The 24216-nt window shown below is 47.4% G+C and overlaps 1 protein-coding gene across 7 annotated transcripts in view; it reads left to right on the top strand.

Annotated features, from left to right (window-relative positions):
• Nucleotides 1-21544, top strand: part of Hnf1b (HNF1 homeobox B) — a 55571-nt gene extending 34027 nt beyond the window's left edge. For 3 of the 7 annotated variants that reach the window (XM_021212413.2, XM_021212415.2, XM_029545922.1), the window contains 4 exons: nt 4961-5096; nt 9231-9425; nt 12069-12187; nt 20380-21544. In XM_021212413.2, the coding sequence (XP_021068072.1) occupies nt 4961-5096; nt 9231-9425; nt 12069-12187; nt 20380-20400 (471 nt within the window). In that variant the 3' untranslated portion in view covers nt 20401-21544. The remainder of the gene's footprint in view (nt 1-4960; nt 5097-9230; nt 9426-12068; nt 12188-20379) is intronic. The other 4 variants (XM_021212414.2, XM_021212417.2, XM_029545923.1 and 1 more) reach the window with 3 other exon arrangements.
• Nucleotides 21545-24216: the final 2672 nt, after the last annotated feature.

The raw sequence follows: 24216 nt of genomic DNA on the forward strand, positions 1-24216 counted from the left end.
TCCCTCGTGGGAGTCTTTGTAAACAAACCAGATGGGGCAACCAAGTAGGAAACATTTCTCAGTCCTCCATGCTCTCCCCAACCCCCCCGAGAGCCCCTTTTCCCCTGATGTGCACGCTGCCTTTATAGTTTCTTTTGTTTTGTTTTTTTCTATAGTGTTTTTTTTTAACCATTATTTTTATTTTATGTGAATGCATGTTCTGCCTACATGTGTGTCTGTACACCATGTGGGTTGGACCCCCTGGGCCTGGAATTACAAAGTGTTGTGAACCGCCATGCAGGTGTTGGGAATTTAACCCAGGTCCTCTAGAAAAGTAACCAAAGCCCCATAACCCCGGAGCCATCTCTCCAGCACCTTGGTCTTGATGATTTCTTGACAGTCAAAACACAAACAAGTTAGGGTGGAAGCATTATTCAGGCTACGCTGGAAAGGAGGCCCTTGCTTCTCTGTGGGATAAAACCTCCTCGATGGGTCCGGGGAGGTGGTTCAGTGGTTAGGACAACTGGTTATTCTTTCAGAGGACCAGAGTTCAGTTCTTAGCACCTACATGGTGGCTCACAACTGTATAGAACCCCAGTTCTATGGGATGTAATGCCATCTCCATGGGCACACATGTGATGCACAGGCATATATCCAGGCAAAACATTAATACACACAGACTAGAATAAGAATAATAAAGAATAAGACTCTGGGTTAGGGATGTAGCTCAGTGGTAGAGGTCCTTTGCCTGGAAGAATAAGGCCCTAAGCACCAAAATAAAATAAAAATAAAAATAAAAATAAGATGTAATTCCTAGTCTTAGCTCTTACTTCTTAAAGGCCACTGGAGTTTCTATGTTCTCTTGATCTTCTTTCTACGGTACTAGCTACATTGCCGACATCCAGGCTGTCTCATACACAGGCTGCAGACACACTCTTATGCTTTTCTCAGCATTACCCTCACTAGGCCATGTGCTAGATTGATGATTGACCAAGACAGCACACCTCGGTGTTAGCAAACATCTGGAAGTTTGTTTGCAGGGCCCAGCTTTTCGCTTGTCTCCAACACCCTGTTCATATGTTATGTCACTAGTGCCGGGTGCCCAAAGTCAAGAGTCTGTTCCCTGTTAATGTATAACAAGTGCATCCCAGGTCCACCAATGCAAGAGTGGAATATGGTTAAAAAAAGGGCATGGTGGGACTGGGGAGACGGCCTTGCTGCATCAGCGTCAGGACCTGAGAGTGGACCCCTAGAAGCCACATAAACTGGACGCAGTAGACAGTAGGGAGATGAAAGGCCAAGGGAGTTCCTGGACGTTTGGAGGCCAGCTCCTCCAGCTAGCCTGGTGTTAGAATGGCGAACTACAGGCGGTCCTGCTTGAACAAGGTAGAAGGTAGAGACCACACAAAGTCGCACACACACACACACACACACACACACACCATACTACACATCACACAACTGTACCAAACATACACACCACATACACCATATCACACATGCACACAAACACACCCACACACACCACCATACCACACATAACACAACCATACCAAACATACACACCGCACACACCTTATCACACACGCACATGCACGCATCACACATACACAAACACACATACACACACCTTGCCATACCACACATCAATGAACACACCACACAAACATATATACAAACACACACACGTATACCCACCACACACACTGTACCACACATCACACAACCACACCAAACATGCACACCACACACACCATATCACACATCACACAAACACAACACACATACATATACACACCACACACACCGTACCACACATTACACGAACACACTACACATGCTTATACACACACGTACACACACATACATGTACACACCACACAGACCATATCACACATCACACAAACATATCACACACACACACACACACACACACACACACCACATACACCATAGCATACACAGCACACACAGACCACATACACCATACCACATACATACATACATACATACCACACACACCACATACACACACATATACCATAGCACATACAAAGCACACAGACCACACACACCATACCACATACATACATACCATACACACACACATACACAGAGACCACACAGACCATACCACATACATACATACATACATACATACATACATACATGTATACATACAACACACCACACACACACCACATACACACACACATACCATAGCACACACAGACACACAGACCACACAGACCACACAGACCATACCACATACATACATACATGCAATACACACACCACATACATATTTTAAAAAAATAAATAGGAGAGTGGGCAAGAGAACCCAAATGGAACCCAGTCTTGGCTCTGAAATTTACCAGCATAGGGTCAGAGAACTGCTTAGCTTCAGCATCTTCACCTGCAAACGGAGAGAAGTGATGTCTGTGTGACAGGGTTGGTGTAGAGATTGCTTACAGCTCTGTGTGGGAGTAAGCCCTCCCTGCCGCCCTGTGCCAAAAAGGCATAGCTACTTCTAGGCTGTAATTTGTGTATGCTGGCTTGGTGTTTTTGTTTTGTTTTTTTAACTCCTGCAGTACTTTGCCAGTGTAAAGTCGGACCTTACAAGTAGATAACCTGCTTTCAGCTACCACTTGAGACCTTTCTTTTCTTTCTTTTTATTGAAAAAAAAATCAAGTTTAGAGACATTTCTCAACCTCTCTAGACTATCTTCTTTCTCCACAAGATAGGGCTATAGCACCAACCTTACATGTTAGCCACACAAGGAGGTCGCCATATCAAAGGCATTACAGGATCCAAGCTCTCCAAGCTGTTGTGTTAAGGGTCACCATGGTATCTTTGGCAACTCTCTGGCTTCCATCCATCCTGGAAGCAAGCAGGAAGTAATGGCTACTTCTTCAAGTGGGAAGTCACTTGACCAAGGTTGCCAAGTACAGTAAGCGGATGAGACTGAAAACTCCAGCAGACCTTAGCTTGAACGCAGGCTCCCTCCTTACTGTCGAGTGACATACAGCTCATCTGTTTCTCTTTTACTATGTAACGCAGGGACAACAGTCCAAACGTTTGCTCTGTTTGTGTTATTATGGACTGAGGACTTCTGGGAAAGTGGCTTACAAACAGTAAAGCTACCCATACATCATTTTTATCCACACTTTTGTGGCCCCATCAAACTGAAGCACTGCAGAAATGAACGGCGCTGAGCTGACTTTCCCTAAACGACCATATTACCCAAGGGATTTGGTCTGAAGGCAGGTCGCAGATTTTTTTTTTTTTTTTTTTTTTAATGACTCTGACATTCTGAAAAACAAGTTCAGCCAACAGGCTGGTTCTCTCTTGTTTGATGTGGTCAAAATTCCTTTATTGGTCATGTGACTTCTAACTCATTTCTCCATGTTCATTTTAAAAACACAAACAAACCTATTCAAGATCCCACCCCCCTTCCTTTTTTTTTTTTTTCTCCCAAGTTAACCTTGGAAAGTGTGGAGTTGACCAGAAGGACAGGGTAGAAGCCATCATCTTTCCAGGTAGAAGTAAGAGACCTAGAGTCTGAAGAGCTCTAGGTAGCTGTGTGTATGACAGACCCTAGTGCCATAGCCCCTCCCCCATGTTCCTGACACTCTTGGCAATGCTTGGGTCTGCTTAGGAGAAGAAGAGGTCCTTCCTTAGGAAAAAACCTTAGAGTTAGATGGTGGGGGCCCACGCCTTTAATCCCAGCACTAAGGAGGCAGAGGCAGGGCTCCTGAGTTTGTGGTCAGCCCAGTCTATAGAGTGAGTGCCAGGACAGGCAGGACTAGGACGGAAAACCCGTCTTCAAAAAACAAACAACAACAAAAGGGGGGGGGGAATAGAAAAAGAAAAAACTTAGCAGTTATTTCAAAACTGTAACTAGCAAACTATTATGAAAATGTGTGCATCTAAAACTCTCATTTTTATGTGATCATAACTAGTACGAGGACATTAGAAATATTTCTGACAACGTTAGAATCAAATCAACGTGTTTTTACAGTAGTTTTTCTTTAGTACTGTTGAGAAAGTCAGTGGGTGTATAAACAGTGGGTGTATAAACAGTCCCCGATAGGACTTGATGCTTGGAGAGATGGAGAATAGGACAGTGTATTAGTAGAGACAAATGAAAGAATGAACTAAAGCTGCCGTGTGCAAACACGTCTGCGAGAACTGGTTGCTTTCACCTCTGAGTCTGTCACTAAGACGGAATGGTGAATCGCACTGAAGATTTAGTTGGTTCTGTCCTTAGCAACGTCAGCTCCTTGACTGAAGGAAGGAGAGAAGGAGAACAATTGTAAGGGGTAGTGAGGATTTGGAAAACCAGAAAAGCCTTAGCTTCTCCAACTCTTAGTTGGAGACTTTCTCCTAAAAGTAGATTTTAAAATGGACCCTAGGTCAGACTGACCAAGACTCAAGCAGCAGGGGTACCATGGCCGAGCTTCAGGATCTCAGGCAAGGGGCAGATCTACTCTTGGTCTCGGTTTTTCCTCTGGGAAATGGGCATGCCAGAACTCTCGAGACTGCGCTGATGTATGAGCAGGACTCAGGGAGAGCTCTGGACGCCATCCTGGCTCCTAGTCTACCCTCACGGGGGATCCTAGGGCATTTCTTCAGTCTGATTTTTTTTTAACCAGTCACCTATGTGTAGCATCAATAATATAAAAGATGGGAGATCAGAACATAAGGCACATGAATTGTGAGCAAGTGACCGTCGTACAACACGTGGACAGATGAACTCCTGACGTCAGCCGGCAACTCTAAGAATGGGCAAATATAAGCATCATGAGGACAGGGCCCCGCCTGTCACTGCTCTCTCTTCAGCGTCTCAAACAGAGCCTGCCCCACTGTTTAACTTTTGTTGTTGTGTGAACAAAGCTGAAAGTCCATAGCATCCTGAAAGCGGCCCTTGTTGGTTTAATCCATCTCTTTTTGCTCAACCACCTTTCTTTGCTCTCTCCAGCAGATCACAGTGTCGGGAGGAGGACTGCCCCCAGTCAGCACCTTGACGAATATCCACAGCCTATCCCACCACAATCCCCAGCAATCTCAGAACCTCATCATGACCCCCCTGTCTGGAGTCATGGCCATTGCACAGAGTAAGTGCTGCCGTTGGTCAGTAAAGCAGGGAGCGGGGAGAAAAAATGAAAAGCAAATCATTGTGACAGGAAGAGGCACAAGAGGCCCCTGTGAGATCCCCCTTCTGTTCCTAGACATTTTTCAAGGTAGGGTGGCTGAGGCAAGAGATGGAGATCAAGCTACCCTTGAATTTGCAGCCGTCTCTCTGCCTTTGCCTCTGTGTTGGGATCACAGGCATGCTCAATCGAGCCCAGCACACTTGTAGATTTGATGTTTACTTCTCTGGCTCTTTTTGTCTCCTCTACAGTCTTTAGAGTATGTATCCCACAAGAGACATCATTCTAATGACTTTGAATCCTGGTCACAACTTTCTAGTTGTGTAGCCAGGTCAAATCACTCAACCTCTCTGGGATTGAAACTTCCTCATCTATAAAATGCATTGTTAACACAATCCAATGATAAGGAATACAGACATGCTTGTAAATCTAGAAAGCAAGATTTCATAACTGTGGCTTATCCATATGTTTCCTGTTGATTCCTATCCCTTTATGCTCTTTAGAAAATTCGTGAGGTTGGTCCTTAGGATAGAGCAAGGTTTTGATGGGTTTCTGAAGAAGTCATTTCATGTCAGAAGACATCTCTTGGTAGGCGTAGTGCTAAAAATACAGAAGACCCAGAAAGAGCCACTGACTTAGTATCTCTGAACTTTCAAATCTTTAAAGAGAAGTAGGTTGTTTAACACATGTCTGAAAAGCTCAAGGAGGCCCTTGTTCTGCTGGCCAGCCTTGCCCCATCAGAGGTGGGCCATTGCTGGCCACGGGAAGGCTGAAGTTGGTGAGGCAGGTTGGGGAAATGAATGGTTATCTGAGGGCATGGACATGTCTTAGCTTTGCTGTCACAGGTTATCTGAGTGTTTGGATGTTTTCGGTTCCACTGTGACTACTCAGGCAAAGTCATTGTAGTCAGAACCATGTTTCTGACATCGGGAGAGCTTACTCCGATGGAGCCACAGATACCCAAGGGTGGCACGTTGGCCATCACTTTTCAGCTTTGCACTGCCCCATGGTCCTCTTGGTATCCCTGTCAGGACTCCGTGCTGCTTGCTACCTTGTCGTGTCGCTGCATTCTGCTTCCCTCCCCTTCTGTCTTCTAAGAACGGAAATCATGTAAGAGAACAACTTATGCCTTCTTTGAGGGCAGAACAGGTCAGGGCCCATTGAAAGCACACAGATTTATTGAACGACTGGGTGCAGCTCTTACCCGGTCCTTATCTGCTGGGATGGAAAGATGCTCAACATTTATATCAGCAAAGGGGAAGTGGGAATAAAGAAGTTATTAAAGATTTCCAAAGTTAAAAATTACTTCAAATTCACTTCCGTTTCACTGGCCCTTGGACTACAGCAATCAAACAAATACTTGGAGTTAGAGAAAGAGTGAGATGTCTAAAACAAGCTTGCTTACCTTCTAAAAGATTTCATGGGTTTGGAAGAAATGGCCCAGCAGGTAAATGTGCTGGCTTTTTGATGACCTGAGTTTAATCCTCAGAACCCACATAAAGATGGAAGGAGAGAACTGATTCCTGCAAGTTATCCTCTAATCTATACATGTGTGTGGGTCTCTCTCACTCACTCTCACACACACACACACACACACACAGAGAGAGAGAGAGAGAGAGAGAGAGAGAGAGAGAGAAAGAGAGAGAAGAGAGAGGAAGGCCTATGGGTAAGATATCTACTTCCTAATTTCTTCAAATAAAATAACACACAAATTACACGACTTCTTTCTTCCCATACTAAGTTTGACTAACACACACACTTAACTGTATTATCTTAGGTGCTGTCTAAACTAAAGCTTTCCCTAGGGCCATTCTGTATTTTCCAAGTTTGCTCTTCCCATCATGTGCACCCATGCATCTAGGCTTCCTCACAGCATCTCCTGAAGCATGTAAGCAGGGTGCACACTGACCTTAGGCACATGTGCATATGTGCACTGGGATAGACAGGGCATAAGGAAGGATGAGGATCGTCAGGAAGCTTGGCTGAGACCCAGTGCCCTCCTTTAAGGGAGAGTTGATTAGAGAGGTTTTTTTGTTTGTTTGTTTTCTGGTTTGTACAAGGGAACTCCCTCAGCACCACAAGACCCTGGACAACTGACTTGCCACTGCCAAATCCTCACTATCTTTGTTTCTTCTGGATAAAAAGACCAAGAGTCTTACACACACACACACACACACACACACACACACACACACACACACACCACACACTGGGGGAGCTAGGATGACGTCAGAGGTGCTCAGTCCTGGGACAGAAGCACACCAGGGTCTCAGACTGTTGAGAATGAGATTCCTGAGCCCTGCCTCTGCAGGCTTTGACTCACTGAGTCCTTGGGTGGGGCTCAAGAATGTATATTTCTTAAAGAGGTCTTCTGGGTGGCTCAAAGGCTCAGCCCTGTTTCCAAACTATTCCTTCTAATGTTATCCAGTCCAGACAGGCTAAAATTCTTTTCTGGACAAAGATTTCCCTATGTGAGCAGTGGGCATGGGCTCCTGTATAAACACAAACTCATAGCATTTCTTGGGAGCCAGAGGCCGGCAGTAAGAGGAGGGAAATTGCCAGGCAGTGGTGGCACATGCCTTTAATCCCAGCACTTGGAAGGTAGAGGCAGGCAGATTTCTGAGTTCGAGGCCAGCCTGGTCTACAGAGTGAGTTCCAGGACAGCCAGGTCTATACAGAGAAACCCTGCCTCCAGAAAAAAAAAAAAAAAAAGAGGGAAATTGAAATAGACATTCAGCATATCTGAGTCCCCTGAGGGGGTGATATTCTAGTGATATTCTGAGGGTGATCAGAAGACACCCCACCCCAAGTCCCACCCGAGGGAGTCAGGAAGAGGGTTATCTGTTCTTCCTTTCTGTTCAAGGGTCTCACCTTTTAAGTTTCTGATAATGATATCTTCTAGAGCTCCAAGTGGGCAATTGTTAAAGACTTTGCACTATCTCCCTGGAGGACTTCCCACAAACCCTTGCTTTCGAGGTTTTCTGCCTTTCAGAAAGGCTCTCTCTCTCTCTCTCTCTCTCTCTCTCTCTCTCTCACACACACACACACACACACACACACACACNCGCGCGCGCGCACACACACACACACACACACACCGCTACCCTGCCCTTCCCTACAACAGGCCTTTCATTGGCTCTCCTCTTCATCACATCCCCCCACTTCCCAGAAAGCAAGGACTAAGGAATACTGGCAGCTCCAGGGCAGAGACTGGGATACCTCTGACCTCAACCTCTGACCTCAACCTCTGATCTTGTCTTACCTCCCCAAGATCATGTCAGGGAGCAGCGAGAATATGGAGAAAAAAAGACCCAGACCTTACAGTAGTGGTGGGGTTCAAAAGAAGTCTCAGGATATAGGCATGGTACCAAAGCTCAGGTTTTGCATGCCCCCAGAGCAGAAGGATGGCTGGACCTCCTGCCATGTCTTTAATTTACTGCTTCCTCTTCCTCAAAACTGGTTCTTCAGGTACTGAAATCCCTAGTATATATCCACTTCACAGACAGGCCGAGTTCTTCTTATATTTCCTTACTTTCTCTGCTACGATGTACAGAGTCAATCCCTGACCTTTCCCAGGGGCTTTGTGAGCTCTTCCGTGTCTCCTCAGACCTCCTCCTTCCAGGAATGTAGAGTAAGGTTTGGTTTCCTTTGACTGGAGAGACCAGCAGGCCCTTGGAATAGGGGATGGGAGGGGTGGAAGACAAGGAACTTCTGCAGACCGCTGCTCACTACTAGACAGACAGATCTGGGCAATAAGCCATACCTTAAAGAAGATATCCTTGACTGAGCCAGAGGACGCCAGAGCAGGCTTCTTATAATCCAGCATGGATGGAGACAGCAAATAGCACTCCCAGGGCTCTGACGACCTCAAGGGGGCTGAATTTGGGCGGTCATAGGATGATTTGGGGGAGACTCTTGGGGTTCAGAAATACATCTCTCCAGGTCTTCGTTCCCTTGTTTTAAAAGTCACTTTCCATGCAACCTCTTCTCTAACAGACACACTGAGCAGGGGCTTCATCTGTGACTGACGCTGCCCCGTCACCGCCGTTCACCCCTGCTACCACTCTGACGTTCCTCTTTTTGCCCCCCCCCCCGCAGGCCTCAACACCTCCCAAGCCCAGGGTGTCCCAGTCATCAACAGTGTGGCTAGCAGCCTGGCAGCCCTACAGCCCGTCCAGTTCTCTCAACAGCTGCACAGCCCTCACCAGCAGCCCCTCATGCAGCAGAGCCCAGGCAGTCACATGGCCCAGCAGCCCTTCATGGCTGCAGTGACTCAGCTACAGAACTCCCACAGTAAGGACTCGTGCCGCCGGCGGGGTTACATGTTTCCTGGGAGATTGTTGGTTTCCTTTTCCCTATTTATCAGCAACCGAGGCCACTTCTCAAGCTCAACTCTTGAGAGTTTTTCTTGCTTTTCTGTCCTCTTCCCCAGCCCCAAGACTCCAAGGGGTGGGGGGAATTTGCAGAGGAAAATGTAGGCCTATAAGCAAAGGGTTGACCAAGCACAGGGCACACACAGCGCTTTCCCATCCCAGCCCCGTGAAGATCTCAGCAGTCAATCAGCACCTTCCCATAAGCATCACCTTAGCAGCCATCCCTAACCAGTCAGAGTTGGCATGCTGGTTCCTCTCTAAAACAGATGAATCTTCCGGAGCCCTCATACCCATCATCTATACACACTAAAGCTCTCCAATCACAAAACATGAAGCTTGTGCTGGAAATAGAGCTCTTCGCTAAAGCACTTGCCAAACGACATTAGGTCCTAGGTTCAACCCTGGCCCCGAGGAGAAAACAAACAGAGCTAGAGAGAGACCTCTGTCAGGAATGTGCTTGTTATGCAAGCATGAGAACCTAAGTTTGGATCTCCAACATCCACATAAACAATCTTGGTATGCTGGCATGTACCTATATACCCCCAAGCTCTGGGGAGACAGGGCCAGGTAGGTCTCTGAGGTTCACTGGCCAATAGCTTCGCATACTTGGTGAGTTTAAGTTGGTGAAAGACCCTGTCTCGAAAAGTAACATGGATCACACCAGAGGACCAATAACTGAGGTCACCCTCTGGCACACATATACATACACAGGCATGCAGACAGGCACACACACAAACATACATGTGCACCCACACATACAAGAACCTAAAAACCAAACAAATTAAAGCCATCAACGTGCATGGAAAATACCACCTACCCTCTACCAAGTCAAGGAGCAACAGAGTCTCTGCCCTTACAGAGGGTCCCCACATTTGGCTTTTATGCCTCCCCTACATTTACCTATCCCTGCCTTCCATCCTGAGCCCAGGCCTCCACTGTACTGGCCAAGCCTGGCTATAGTCTTAATTTTCAAGTTTGGGAGTGAATTATGGAAGGGATGGACATCTTGCCTGTGTCAGGAAGCATCCAGTCTAGACTAGTCTTAAACAGCTATGTGGCCACCGGCTACTCTGATACTCATTTGCTTCATGCATACAGTAGGAATAGTAGGCTTATGAGGTCATTATGAACTTGAAATTAAAATATGGGTGATTAGGCTGGGGAAATGGGTCAGTGATTAAGAGCACTGAACGCTCTTTCAGAGGACCTGGGTTCAATTCCCATCACCCACAGTTACATGTCTGTAACTCCAATATCTGACACCCTCACACAGACATACCTACAGGCCAAACACCCATGCACATAAAATAAAAAAATAAATTATTAAAAATATATAGATTATCTACCTTTCATAAGCATAAAGTGTTACAGAAACACAAATGTGTTTCCTCAGTCACTTTTAAAAGACGAGGAGGGCAAAGGGGATTTGAGTTGTTCCTCCAGATGCCTTGGACAAGCAACATGTCTGAAGTGGATTAGCCACACTCATCCTTCTATCCTCAGGGCTCAGTCCTGACTTGGCCCCTGCAGAGCTGGTTTCTAAGCAGCACCTCACACTCCAATTACACATCTTTGCCTTTTAAAACTCTGCCACAGCCTTCAGCAGAGTCCAGGACCCACATGGGCCTCATTCTTCTTCCTATGGAGTCTGTGGCTCCCACCTCCCCCACCTCCCAGGCCTGGGTGGAACAGTATTACAGTGGTCACCATGATCCACGGGATTGTCCAGACCTAGCAGACCTGACTAGCCACAAAGAGAAAGCCCAGAGGGATCAGACCAGGAAATAACCAGCAGCCAGTGACCTTCACCTCCACTTTGTACTGGAGGCCTCCTTGGTAGGGTCCATGTTTTGGGAACATGCTGGTCCCTCCCTCGTGGCTAAGCATCCACATGCTTTCATTAGTGAGGTGACCTAGAATTGACATGATTCTTCTGGGTAGCTGACATAAGTCACGGGACTCCAGATGTGGTATTAAAACAACTAAATAATTGAGTCACTTGCTCCTGGAGGTCTTATCTGAGTTGTTTCCTCTTGCTTATTCTTCAGATTTATGTGATATCATAAGGCTTTGATATCATTGTAGTGAAAACTGGAATAGCCCAGAATTATTCAGTTAATTACATGTACATCTAATTAGGATTGTTAACCAGTCTACAACTCCAAGAGGAAACAAGGAGTTTGAATTGTGTCAGAAACAGTGAGCACAAACCTGGGCAGATGCTTCATGTTGGCCAATAGGTGCTCTCCATATGCATAATGTCACTTGTTGACACTTAGGCTCCTAATATTTTACCCAGAGTCAGGGAAACAGAATTGTGCATAGGGCTATATATTTAGTTGAAAGCACTGATATTTCCTTACAATAGATATCCTTATTTTATGAGGGGAGAAGCCAAAATAAGATCAAGTACCTTCATTAAGGAGCCAGAATGTCTCCTTAATACACTGCCTTCCCAAATATAACCACCACCCCAGGGAAGTGGCAACTACAGGGTAGTTTGTGAGGGTATTATGACTGCGTGTATATATATACTGAGTTTCTTTTCTCTCTGTCTCTCCAGTGTACGCACATAAGCAGGAACCCCCTCAGTATTCCCACACCTCCCGGTTCCCATCTGCAATGGTGGTCACAGATACCAGTAGCATCAACACTCTCACCAGCATGTCTTCCAGTAAACAGGTAATGCCAGCAGGAGGGGGCCAGGGTGTGTGCATATGTGTGTGTGCGTGTGTGTGCTCATAACTCAGATTCTCAAAGTACCAACGAGTGAACACATACTCAGTCATGATTTTAGTCTTAGGAGATTCTTCTTCAGTTAGCTGCTAAAATGAACCCCTGAGGTCAGAGGGCAAAAAAAAGATGGGCAACTAACCAAAAGAGCTTATTGCTTCCCAACAAGAGTCTTAAGTGAGGACTGTGGTTGGATGGGTCCCTGGAGTCTGGATGACATAATGTGGTTAGACACTGGAACTGAACGGGGAGGATTGACGATCCAGGCGAAGGGTTTTTCCAGGATGGGATGGGAAGACGGGGATGAACGGTAAGTTGCCATCTTGGTAAAGGTGGTCAGTGGGGAAAGAGAAAGGAGAATCAGGGGTCCTGGGACTGATTCTCTTGGTCTAGGACCCATACCACCCTCAGGCACTAGAAGCCCTAAGAATAACCTTACCGTGTTAACCCTTTGAGGACTCGCCAGCAGACGGTGTGATCTTTTTAGAGGCCTATGCCCTTCTGATGGTTTATCAAGAAACTTAAATTCAACTTCCTGGTGCAGAGAGCATGGGGGAATCCACAGTAACTTAGTCACTGCTTCGGTGGGTGAGTAATTCCCACCTCCCAAAGAAGTGCTGGAGCAATAAAGATTGCTACCCAACAGGGAAGGCCGCAGCTCAGAGAGCTCCCTACAGCAGGACCCCGAGAGCTAGAAAACAGGACAAGATGTCTGAACACGGTGTGGATTCCAGAGTAACACAATAAGACCTTTCAGCAGCTGGGGTCTATGTACTGTGGGAACTGTTTGGCCTCTATTGATTGCTAGATAAGGAGGCAACAACCTTGAATTTTGTGTCGGAAGCACTCGTCAAGATTTGGTCGTGTTGGTTGTGCCCCACCTCCGCCCCGGGCATCCCCCCCCCCCCCCCCGTAAGTCACACCTCACACATCCCATCGCCACTAGCTTCTGATCAGATTCTTTCACGGGCTCAGGAATCTCAGCTCTATCCTTGACTCATCTTCTTCAGGCCCTAGAGTGAAGTAGGGCAGGTTCTACCATTGACTTTGAACATTTGTTTCATCTTGAAATGGACAGTTGCAACATCTACTTGTTTTGAGGATTTGGAGCAGTTGTGTATGTTAAGTGTCTGGTGTATCTTGAGTGCTAAGTGCTTAGCTTGTGTTGCTGGGCTCAGAAATCGGGGAGGTAGAAGGAGAGGCGTGTGGGACCCACTCCGCCAGTCTTCTCTCACCCAATAGAAAATTAAAAGACAACCAACCCTCCATTGCCCTGCCCTTCGACTCCTAACTCCTGTGCCATTTCCCACTCTTTGTAGCCATCAGGGAAAACATTTATCTGTGCTCACCAATCCCAATCAGGGGGCTAGCCAGGCGTAGCAGCCCTCCTTGGGAATACCTTCCTCTTTTAAAGTTTTATCAATCCATCTGCTGCTTGGGCAGCCCTAGACAGGGCAGTGATTAATTATCACTGCCTTTCCCACATTGACTTTGATGCCTGCTTGTTGAAACGAGTCCTCTGGGTTTGGGAAATGGTCCCTTAACCTGCTTCAAGAAGCTCCCAGAGATGTTGCTATCAACCCCCACGTGTCTTCTGCCCTCCACTGGGCAGAGTGGCTAGCCAACCTTGAAGTTGAATGAACAGCTTCCTTGACATATTATGAAGGTGTCTCTGTATTCCAGGACATCTCATGAGTGACCAGACCCTCATCTCTGCAACATTGAAGATGATGACTATATTTATAAGAATTAAAAAAAAAAAAAAGCCTCAGGTGGGCATAATGCTACACGCTTGTAATAGCAGGCACAGAAGGCTGAGGCAGGAGGAGCATTGTCTCACACGACAAATGGGATGCTTTAGAGTTTGGCTTTGTCATTTTCATTCCATGGCAACCTTCTAAGTTTAAAGACATGAACTGAAACCCAAAATGGAAAGTGACCTACCCAAGGTCATGCAGATGAACTTGGCCTCCAGACTTTGGCCTTTGACTCCCAATCCTGAGCTCTTTTCATTTAAACACCTTGCCCCTCTCTTGATAATGCCTGTGGTTTTGTTGTTGGAAGTGGTTGGGAACCAGAGCCAACATTAAACATGTGTGCTAAGTTTCAAACAGAAAATGTTTGCCCTACAAACCAGTGCAGAAGGAAGAGCGGGAAAGGGTGGGCTGAAGCGAAAATGATCTACAAACTTTCTGTTCCTGAGGCACCCGGAACACGGGCAGCTGTTGCTTTTTCTTCATTTTAAAGCAAGTGTTTTCCACGGGGTACTTCAAAACCATTGCCAGGTGTCAGGATCCATGAGACATGTTAGAGAGGATGGGTCCTTGGCCAAGTAAGTTAGGGGAACTTCTAGGTTAAACAGAGCCTTCTGCAAAGGACATCTCAGAACAGTCCATGTGCTGATGATGGGTGTGGAACCAGCAGCTAGTGTGTGCCATGCTTGGGTCACACAGGGACACACCCTGGACAGTGCTATTCTGCAGGCTTTGAGTAGAGGTAGAAAGAGCCAGGACACCTGAGTGAATTCTGACTTCACCAGCTTCTGCGGTGCAACCTTGGGCAGTTTCTCCCCACTGAGATCGTTACTTTCTTTATAACTGGGGAAAGCCCTTCCCTGGCTCACCAGGGCCTAACAGGTGTCAGGGACATAGCTAGATGCTCCCTTCATATTCCTCCTTCTGTCTGTGCTCCTTGATGAGGCCACTCTCTCCCCTTCTGCCTTCCTCACTATCCACCTCAGTGCTTGGTCTACATGTGGTCTTAGGAGGCCCTGGCAACAAAATATCCCAAAATTAGGGCTATTGTTCCTGAAGGCCCACCGTCTTAAGTGCATGCTCTAGATCTCTGCTTCCCTTCTTACTCCAGATCCATTAACAGCCTTCACTTCCCAACATCTTTTTCTTTCTTTTTAACTTTATTGTAATTTACTTTTTTTAAGATAGTGGCTTGGGGTCCTTTGGGTAGCCTCTGAACCAATAGCTACATTCCTGGAAGGTGGGAGAGAGTATGTTTATGTGCAGAAAGGAAACTGGTTGAAAACGTAGATCCAAGAGGAACGATCCCTGGCTGGCTTGGACCTCACTGTACAAACAAGGCTGGCATTGATTTTGCACTGATCCTCCTGTCTCTGCCTCCTATATGCTGGGGTTTGCAAGCATGTGTCGCTATGCTTGGCTTCTGATAGCTATGCATGCTTAAGAACCGTAATAACGATGCAGAGTTGTGCAGGTATACAGCTAAATCTAGACTGTGAACTTGTAGCTGTCTGATCCTGGTACTTACTGTTGCGACCACAGACCTGCCTCGGGGTCTTACAGAATCAAGTTTCAGGATTCCTAGGCTGCCAAGAGACCTCTGTATCTCCTTTCACCTGTCCTTTCTGGAGAATTTGCCTCTTCTTCTTCAACTCGTGGGTGTCGTGAGTTACATTCTGAGGGGGTTGGTGTCTGAGCTTCTGTGTAGTGACACCCTGCAGATCTGGGAATAAGACTGTACCCAGCAATGACTTCAGTAAGCACCAGAGTGGGTGGGCTGTGAGCTGACTCCTGTTCCCATAACACACTCTATCCACTGTTTCACTTCCTAGTTAACAGAGAGGTCAAGAGAAGCCCCCAGAGATGCTAATAAGGACAGGTGAGCTGCCTCATCATGAGCCTCCTGCAGCTGTGCCTCCTTGTCAAACTTTCTTCATTGATGGGGTTAGGGAAGCAAGGTCTGATGGTTAAGAACACCAAGCCCGGGAGCTGGCCAGATCCTGACTTAAAACTCTACTACCTTCTACCCACATACCCTCTGGGAAATCTGTCAAGCCTCAGCTTTCTTCTGTGTGCAATGAAGTCTCTTTCATGGGGTCATTGCATGACCGCAAGAAGATCCTGGTAGAAGCTATTTCTCCATGCTTGACCCAGGGGAACATCTAGTCCATGGAAGCTGGGTCACATCTGGTTTCTGCTACTAGGGACCCTGAGTGTCTCCTGGGTATGAGAAAGAGGTTTATAAAAGACCAAGAACTTTTTTTTTCCCTAAACTCAGATTTTTTTTTATAGAAATGTATTTATTTTTGTTTCATGTGTGTTTGTGTTCCACCTGTGTGTATCTCTGTGAATCATGTACACGTGGTGCCCAAGGAGGCCAGAAAATGCTGTTGAATGGCCTGGGGCTGGAGTTATGGATGGTTATGAGTGCTGGATAAATGCTGGGAACTGAACTCCAGTTCTCTGCAAGAGCAACAAGTGCTGCTAACCTCTGAGCCATCTCTCCAGCCCCATGGCTAAATGTGCAAGCTTGGCCATCGTCGGTCCCAATGGGTTTTACAGTCTGTATAGATTGTAGTTCCTGCATCTCTAAAATTATAAACATAATGATTACCTTCACATACTAGAGCTACAGATAGCCCAACGAATTAACAATAGAAGTGAGCTGTTTTACACACCCATCTTCTCTCTCCTTACTCCCAGTTCGGTCTCGGGGCCAGTGCAGGCTGACTTCTAGCCTCACGCTCCACTGTGTCCTCATCACCACCGCCTCCGTGCTGCAGATTCAGTGGCTGCTTTATGATTCAGTGCCACAGCCCTTCCCTCCCTTGCTGCTTGGATTTTAAGGCACCACCTCATTCTGTAGCAATCAACACTCCTCCTGCCCTTAGCTGGCAATTCATCTCCTCAATATTGGACCTCTGAGGGGCCCAAGGATCACTCCTTGGCCTCTTCTCATTGGGTCACACACCAATCCTGTGACTTTGAGCCAAGTGCACAGGCTGATAACACATGGGATCTGTCCCTGAGGTGGTCCTGCCCATGGAGGGTACAATGACAGCATTATCATTAGTGAGACATATGCATGCCCAGTTTATATAGCGCACCTCTCAAGCTGAGCCCACCTAAAACAGAAACTTTGTTTGCCCGGGTTTCTCCTTACCCAGATCACTTTCTTGTTCTGTAATCCACTCCTAAGACCCCCTGCCCTCCTTTCTCACTGGAGACCTTAGTTCTGTTCTCCATTATCCCACGTCCTGTCCATCGGTTAAGTTCTGCTAGGAGACCTTTAGAATTCACCCCAAATCTGACATTCCTCACCACACCCCTGGGCACCATTATATATATTTTATATATGCTCTTGTCTCTACTTGTTCTCTTTCAGTAGCCCTTGACTCCCCATTCTACTCTTCCATGCAACATTGTGGTCTGGTTGCAGCAGCCAGAGAGACCTCAAGAGAGAAACCAAGCCTGCCCTTCCCCTGTCGAAATTCCCCAATAGCTTTCCATCGCTACCAAACGAAGAAGGAGCCTTACAAGGCTCTGGGTGATCAGGCTGCTATCTCCATACTTCTTTCTGCCCCTCCTTCGCTCACTGGGCTTAAAGCAGAACCAGGCACCCACGACAGCCAGCAAGTGACTATGTGATTGGCCTTCTCTGCCGGGAACACGTTTTTGTGAGGTTTTCCATGCTTGCATCTTCATCTCATTCACATATCACAACCTCCCTAAATGACCCCCCTTTCCCTCAAGCCAGCCTAAGTTACCATGCTTGCTTTCCAAGAGTATTTGCCTCTACCTAAAAGATGTTTACATATGATATGTGCACATGACGTTTGGTGGCATATGGTTCAAACTCTCTAGAATGTATGCTGTGTAAAATTATAGCTAGGTCGTATTCACAATTCCATGCCCTGGACACCTTGCAGGCACCCAGTTATGGGTTAAATTAATAACAGCCTCTTACCTCAAGGGTAGGTAGAGGCTAGCAAGATGACTCAGTAGGGAGAGACCAGTGACCTAAGTTGGATCCCCAACACCCACATGATGGAAAGAGAGAACTAACTTCTGCAAGGCATCCTCTGACCTCCACACACAAGCTGGGGCACACGAAGGCCTGCACACTTGCAATAAATAAATGTAAACAGAAATGATGATAGATAGGGGTTGTGCATGCAGAGCCCTACACACTGTGTCTGCACACAATGGAACTTCAGTGTGTACCATTATGTACCACCATCCAGTGCCACCATTATGTAACACTTCCTCCGGGGACGGGGACGAGGGTCACAGTTACCATACCTTACAAAGGGTCACCCAGTGAGCCTCTGGGACCCCCATGAAGCTGGGAGTACTGGGACCCCAGTGTATACCTTATCAGATGTTTATGTTTAGACTCTGAAAGGAGCAAATAATTCCAGGTCCCTTGACAACATTTAGGGCTCTGTCCCCATTTTATTATGTGAGCAAACACCTGATAGCTGGGAAGCCCATCCCTAATGACAGGTCATAGAATCTCACTGGCGTCTCCTTATCGGCCCTTCTTGTTTGCTCTCCTATTGAAAGCTGAGAGGTCACAAGCCATTTTCTCCCTCTTCCACCTGAAATCTGAAAATTGGAAGGAAAAGGGGGGAGGAGGGGCTGATAGTGGGGAGTTAAGAGACCGGAGAGTGGGGGTGAACAGAGGCAGGAAGAGGAGGCAAAGGGTATCCGAGGGCCCTGACCAACACCTCAAGAATGTAGGAGGACCAGAAACCCAGCTCCTCACACAGATGCATAGCTCGGGGTCAGCCTTAGGAGAGCCCTCAACAGCATCAAGAACAGAGGAAGGAGCCCCAGGCTGGACGTTATTAAGAATGGCCACACAGATGTCTTTGAGGCAAGGCCACCTGTACTAATGCACCCAAGCCTGCTGCAGCCTCCCTTTCTGTAGAGGAAGAAACTGAAGCACGAAGAATTTGACTGAGAACAAAGCTAACTAGAAGGAATGCTCTCTGTCCCTGACACAGGCTGGAGGTCCCCCGAAGCCAGCCGGAGCCTCTGGCATCACAGTTTTCCCAGTTCTGAACCACTGGTCCACCCCAGCTCACTCTGAACCTTGCTTTCTTAATCTGTCAAATGGATGGGTGGTGATCTCAGGGGATCGTGGTTGAGATCCCTGATTAGTAAGAAAATAATGGGAGAATAGGCCTTGAGTTTGTATGAGTACACGTGTGTGCTCCTGTGTGATTGAGGGGAAAGCCTTGGAGAAGAAGCCACTAGGCCCAAAGGAAAACCTTCAGCACTGACAAAAGTAAAAGGGGTGAAGAGAAAGACGGGTGGGGTGGGGTGGGGTGGGGTGGGGTGGGGGATGGGGTGACTCTAGAGATTAAAATGAGAGTCATGATTTTCTGAAATATCACTTGAAGCCTGGGGCTCTGGAAGGGGAAGGAGGCTGTCCCACATGCGTCCTGTGGCTCCTCCCAGAGGGTGGCTCCAGATACTCTGAGGTCTCCTTCCCTGGCCCACCGAGATGTATGGCATCAAACACCTTTAACCTTTGACTTCTTTTCTTGGAGTCTTTGCCCAATGATAACAACCCTTGAGAAAGTTCTGTATGATTTCCAAAGCCCTCTCTCCCTGATGGAAACTTTGAGTAAAGGGATATTCCCTCACTTCCTTGATGGTCTTGCTGCTCCTGATAGATCTGCAGTGTCAGCAGAGCCTGAGGAGTCCTTAGAGATGCACAGTCCTGGGGCAGATGAGGTGGCTCAGATGATGGAAGAGCCTTGTGGCCAAGCCCGATAATGGGAGTTTGATAGTGGAACTCAAACAAGCTGCCCTTTGACCTTCTCTGTGCGCATGTGCATGTGCACACATAAACACACACACACACACACAGACATACACACACAAAGACACATACAAATGCAAATATTTTTTAAACTACAAATATCAACTCCTAGACCTAACCCAGGCCTGAGAACCAGAGATGGATCTATGTTTTAGCAGGATCCTTGCTCCTAGCCATTCCATCCAAGTTTGGGAAGCAGTGGCCCAGGGCCCTTAGAAATCTTAGGAGGAGACCTACTTCCACGAGAGGCCTAGAGCGTCTACCCCGATGTTTTACAGTGATCACCCTGAGCACTGTATAAATGCTATTTTCACAAAACCTTACTTCGGGGTTAAACTCAGTGAATCAGGACTATTTCAGGCTCCCCTGCAACACACTTTTTTCCTGGGAAGTTCCTTCAGCACCCATGGTGCAGTTGAGTGTCCACCGCATTCCAACCCTCCACCTCCAGAACTCTGCTGGCCACGTTGGGTGTCTTGGGGAAGCTAAACTAATGGCCTGTGTGCACACAGCTAAGCTCTTTCTCCTCTCTCTCTCTCTCTCTCTTCCCCCAGTGTCCACTGCAAGCCTGGTGATGCTCACATAACCACTCACTCTGTGCACAGCAACGAGGACCCCATTTTCCATACCATCAGTCTCTGGGGAAGTCCAGAGACCAGACAGGCCCATGGGAGCCCAGGAGAGGTCCCTGCTCACCTGACATCCTGCCGGGCACCTCGGATAAGCTGCTCCCAAGAGCTGCAGCCGGAAGAAGCCCAGCGTCCCTTCTTTGCAGTATTGTCATGGTGCCTCTCCTAAGATGCCAAGTGCTCTTGTGTCCCCCAGAGGCGGCCGCTGCGGAATGGTGCAACGAGAAAACCTGTGGAATCTCCCCTGCAACCCGTCATCGAACAAACTGATGCAAAAACTTGAATCTGTTACTGAAATAAGATGAGGACCAAGGAGGGTGTGTGCTAATGAACTGAGCCAGACACTGTAAATACTGACAGAACCCCCCTCTCCCATCCCAGATGATCTCAAGATTTCTTCTAAAGAAGTAAATTTGTCCAATGGGTGTAAACTATAAACTACTCTAATTAAGTGCAATTTTCCTTCCACGTATCTACCCCTGCCCTGTATATAATACTAAAGTGTCTATCACTTTTCATTGTAAAGGTCAGAGTTGAAATTCCAAGAGTGACTTGCTCCCTCCCCCTCCCCCACCGGAAACCGCCCCAAGTGGGAAATGAATCTCTTCACCAGCATCCCCCTGGCCACAGGGATGGCATACTTTGGACAGACTGCCAGCTAACACTCCCCACCCCGATGTTAAGACACATCTCTGGATTCCTAGAGGGGTGGGACATAATGGCAGCAAGATGCCTCTAGCTCCCTGTGGGCCTGGGCGGGGACACTGACTGGCTGATGGCCATCTCAGGAAGCCTCCCCATTAAAGCGATTTATTTTGTCACTGCTTAGAGTCTCATATATCTTCCCTCGCTATGGCTTCACCAAGAGTCCCCAGGCCTGGTCTCTGTGAGATTTTTTTCCAGTGAATACACATGTTATCCTCTCTGGTGGCCTGTGCTCACATCTTCTTGGAACATTCACATTAGCTCTGTCATGCTTCAATCTGGGAAACAGTTGATTACATCATTAGACACAAGGACAAGGTCATGGCGCCAATTCTGGGTCACTTATGGTCACAGAGACAAAAACTAAAAGGGAGAAAAATGCAGTGGGTGACTTCTGAAATCTCATTTTAAGCATTAATTTCAGGCTCTTTCCTTCCTTGCTTGCCTCCCTGCGGGACTCTTGGGGCCTAGGGGAAGGGGCTCTCATGGTTGGTACCACCCCCTTGGTCCTCCCTCTGTTGAGGATGCTAATGAATCCAATGCTGACTTGGGAGGAAGGACCTTGCCCTGGCCTCATCAGTACTGTCTCCTCTTCCGTAAGTGCTTTTCTATGCTCCAACAGAATATTTCCAGAGAAAGTAAAGCCAAGAAAACCATACAGATCAGTCCCTGGGTGGCAGTGTTTTCATATGTCACAATAGAGTGGAAGATGGCCATTCTCAGAGAGCTGGAAAATTTGCTGAGGGCCTACTGTGTGCCCAAAACAGGGGCAGATAGTATAAAAAAATACTGGTCCCTGCTGGTTCTTGGGTTGCTCAGACAGTGAGTGTCATTTGAGGCTAAAGTAGTCGAGAGGAAGTTCATAGCTAGGCTGAGGTGAGTCCAGGACTAGGGCAAGCATCACACACACAGAGACAGCAAAGATGCCTTTGGACAATTTGATGTGACCTAAAAGTGTACAAGGCCTGGAGAGACGGCTCAGTTGTTAAGAGCCCAGCTTTATTTCCTATCATTCGCATCAGTCTGCTCACAGCAGACTGGAAGTACAAGTCCACGAGATCAGATGTTCCTCTTTTCACCTCAGAGGGTGAGCCGCTGGGCACACACACACACACACACACACAGGCAGGCACGCATATAAGTTAACTCTTCGTTAAAAGAGTTTAAAGGGCATGTCCACTTCCAGAAAGCCAGGGAATAAAGGCACGAAGCCTGCACCTCAGCTGGAGCTCTAGGGCCGGATCACACTCTTTGGGGAACAGCCAGCAGCATTTGTCAGGGTTTAGGTTAGTGGTCTTCAACCTCCCTAATACTACGACCCTTTAATACAGTTCCTCGTGTTGTGGTGACACCCCCACCCCCAACCATAGGATTGTTTTGTTGCTACTTCATAACTGTAATGTTGCTACCGTCATGAATTGTAATGTTAAGTGTCTGTGTTTTCCGATGGCCTTAGGTGTCCCCTGTGAAAGGGTGGTTTGGCAGCCCTCCCCCCACCCCCCACCACCACCCAAGGGTTTACACCCTACAGGTTGAGAGCTGCTGGTTTGAATTGTTTGGCACTGTTGCAATAGCCTTGAGAACCTAGAGGTCCTATTGATCCAAGAGGTCATCTGAATACAGGCACAGCTAGAGAGGGTTGGGGGAGGGGGTGGGAGGGGGGAGTGGATTAGACATAGTCTTAAGGAACTTTTCTTAACCAAACCCTATTTGACCCAAGATACATAGAACAGAGACCCAGGCAACTGACAAGTGTCTGGAACACTGGCAGGCCCTTCCTAACACCCTTTCACCAGCGGAAAGAGGAAGAAAGGTACCCACTGTGTGAGAGTCCAGGTGTAAACTGCCTCTTCTGAGGGTTTGTTTGCAACTAAGAACCCTCATCCATTCCACCCTTACACAGCAGCATCTTCCAAGCTCCCTCCCTTAGCCACAGAGCACAAACTTTTCTGTCAGGACCTACTCGCATTCTGGGGAGAGTCCTGGGTTAAATGCTCTTCCTTTTACCATCCATGAAATGAGATCCTCAATGGTCTGCCTCAGACTGTGGAATCTCCCCTCCAAAGGTTCAGATAGTCTGTTCTGTTTGCTGAGGAATCCCGGTGGATAAGAATACAATGGAGCTGAGGGTCCTGAGTTCTTCGCTCACAGTTGGGGGGCAGGCCTTTGGTAGGCTTCTTGGAGTCCAGAGACCTTGATTGGGATCAGCACCGCTGCCATATGTAAAAACTTCAATGGGAATAATCATGCCTGATTCTTAAGCCCCTCTGAGGAATGGCAGGGCTAACGTCAGTGGCTGAGAGTTGGAAACCTGTGTGCACTGTGTTGGTGTGCATTCTTGCATCACAGAGCTTCCTGGACCGGACTGATGTTTCCAGACAATCAAGACTTTCCTTATCAATTGTGGGGTGCTGGGCGTCTGGTCAAATGCTTTTGTTTCCATGATATAAGGCAAATGAAGTGGTAAACTGAGGCTTGGGAAGAGCCAACCCAAGGAGAGAACATTTGACTGGGGAGGTTTGGTCTTGGCTACAGAGAGCTCTGGGAGGCTGGATCTTGTTCTTATTTCTTAAGTGGGGGGGGGGGTAGGGAACGGGGGTCTCAGGAAGACTCCAGGAGCCAGGAAAGGCAAAGTCAGGAGGAGGCAGGAGCCAGCTGTGCTGGAGGTAAAGCTGAGCTGATAGTTCCCTTTGAACCAGGGATTAGATGCATCAAAAGCCACTGTGGAAGAGGAGCAATTGTCAGTAGCCGACTACACAGGGTGCACCTCACTTCCTCAACCCATCACACAAGCCGAGTGTTGATAACAAATAGCAATCAGCTGAACCTGTAAGCTGGCTCCTGCCCCCTTTCTGTCTCACCTCCTCTCTCTTTCCTCTCCTCTGCCTCCTGGGTGCAGGGGTCATTCCACTGTGCAAACACTGAACTGTCTGCAGGGACTTCCAGCGTGACCCTTTATTACTGAATCCTTGGTGTGTGCAGGACTTCACACACACCTGGATGAACTCTTCCTAGAGTGTAGAGAGAAGGAACACTTTCTAAGGGAGAGTAAGCTGA

This window comes from Mus pahari, chromosome 14, assembly GCF_900095145.1.
Source record: "Mus pahari chromosome 14, PAHARI_EIJ_v1.1, whole genome shotgun sequence".
Lineage (NCBI taxonomy): Eukaryota > Metazoa > Chordata > Mammalia > Rodentia > Muridae > Mus > Mus pahari.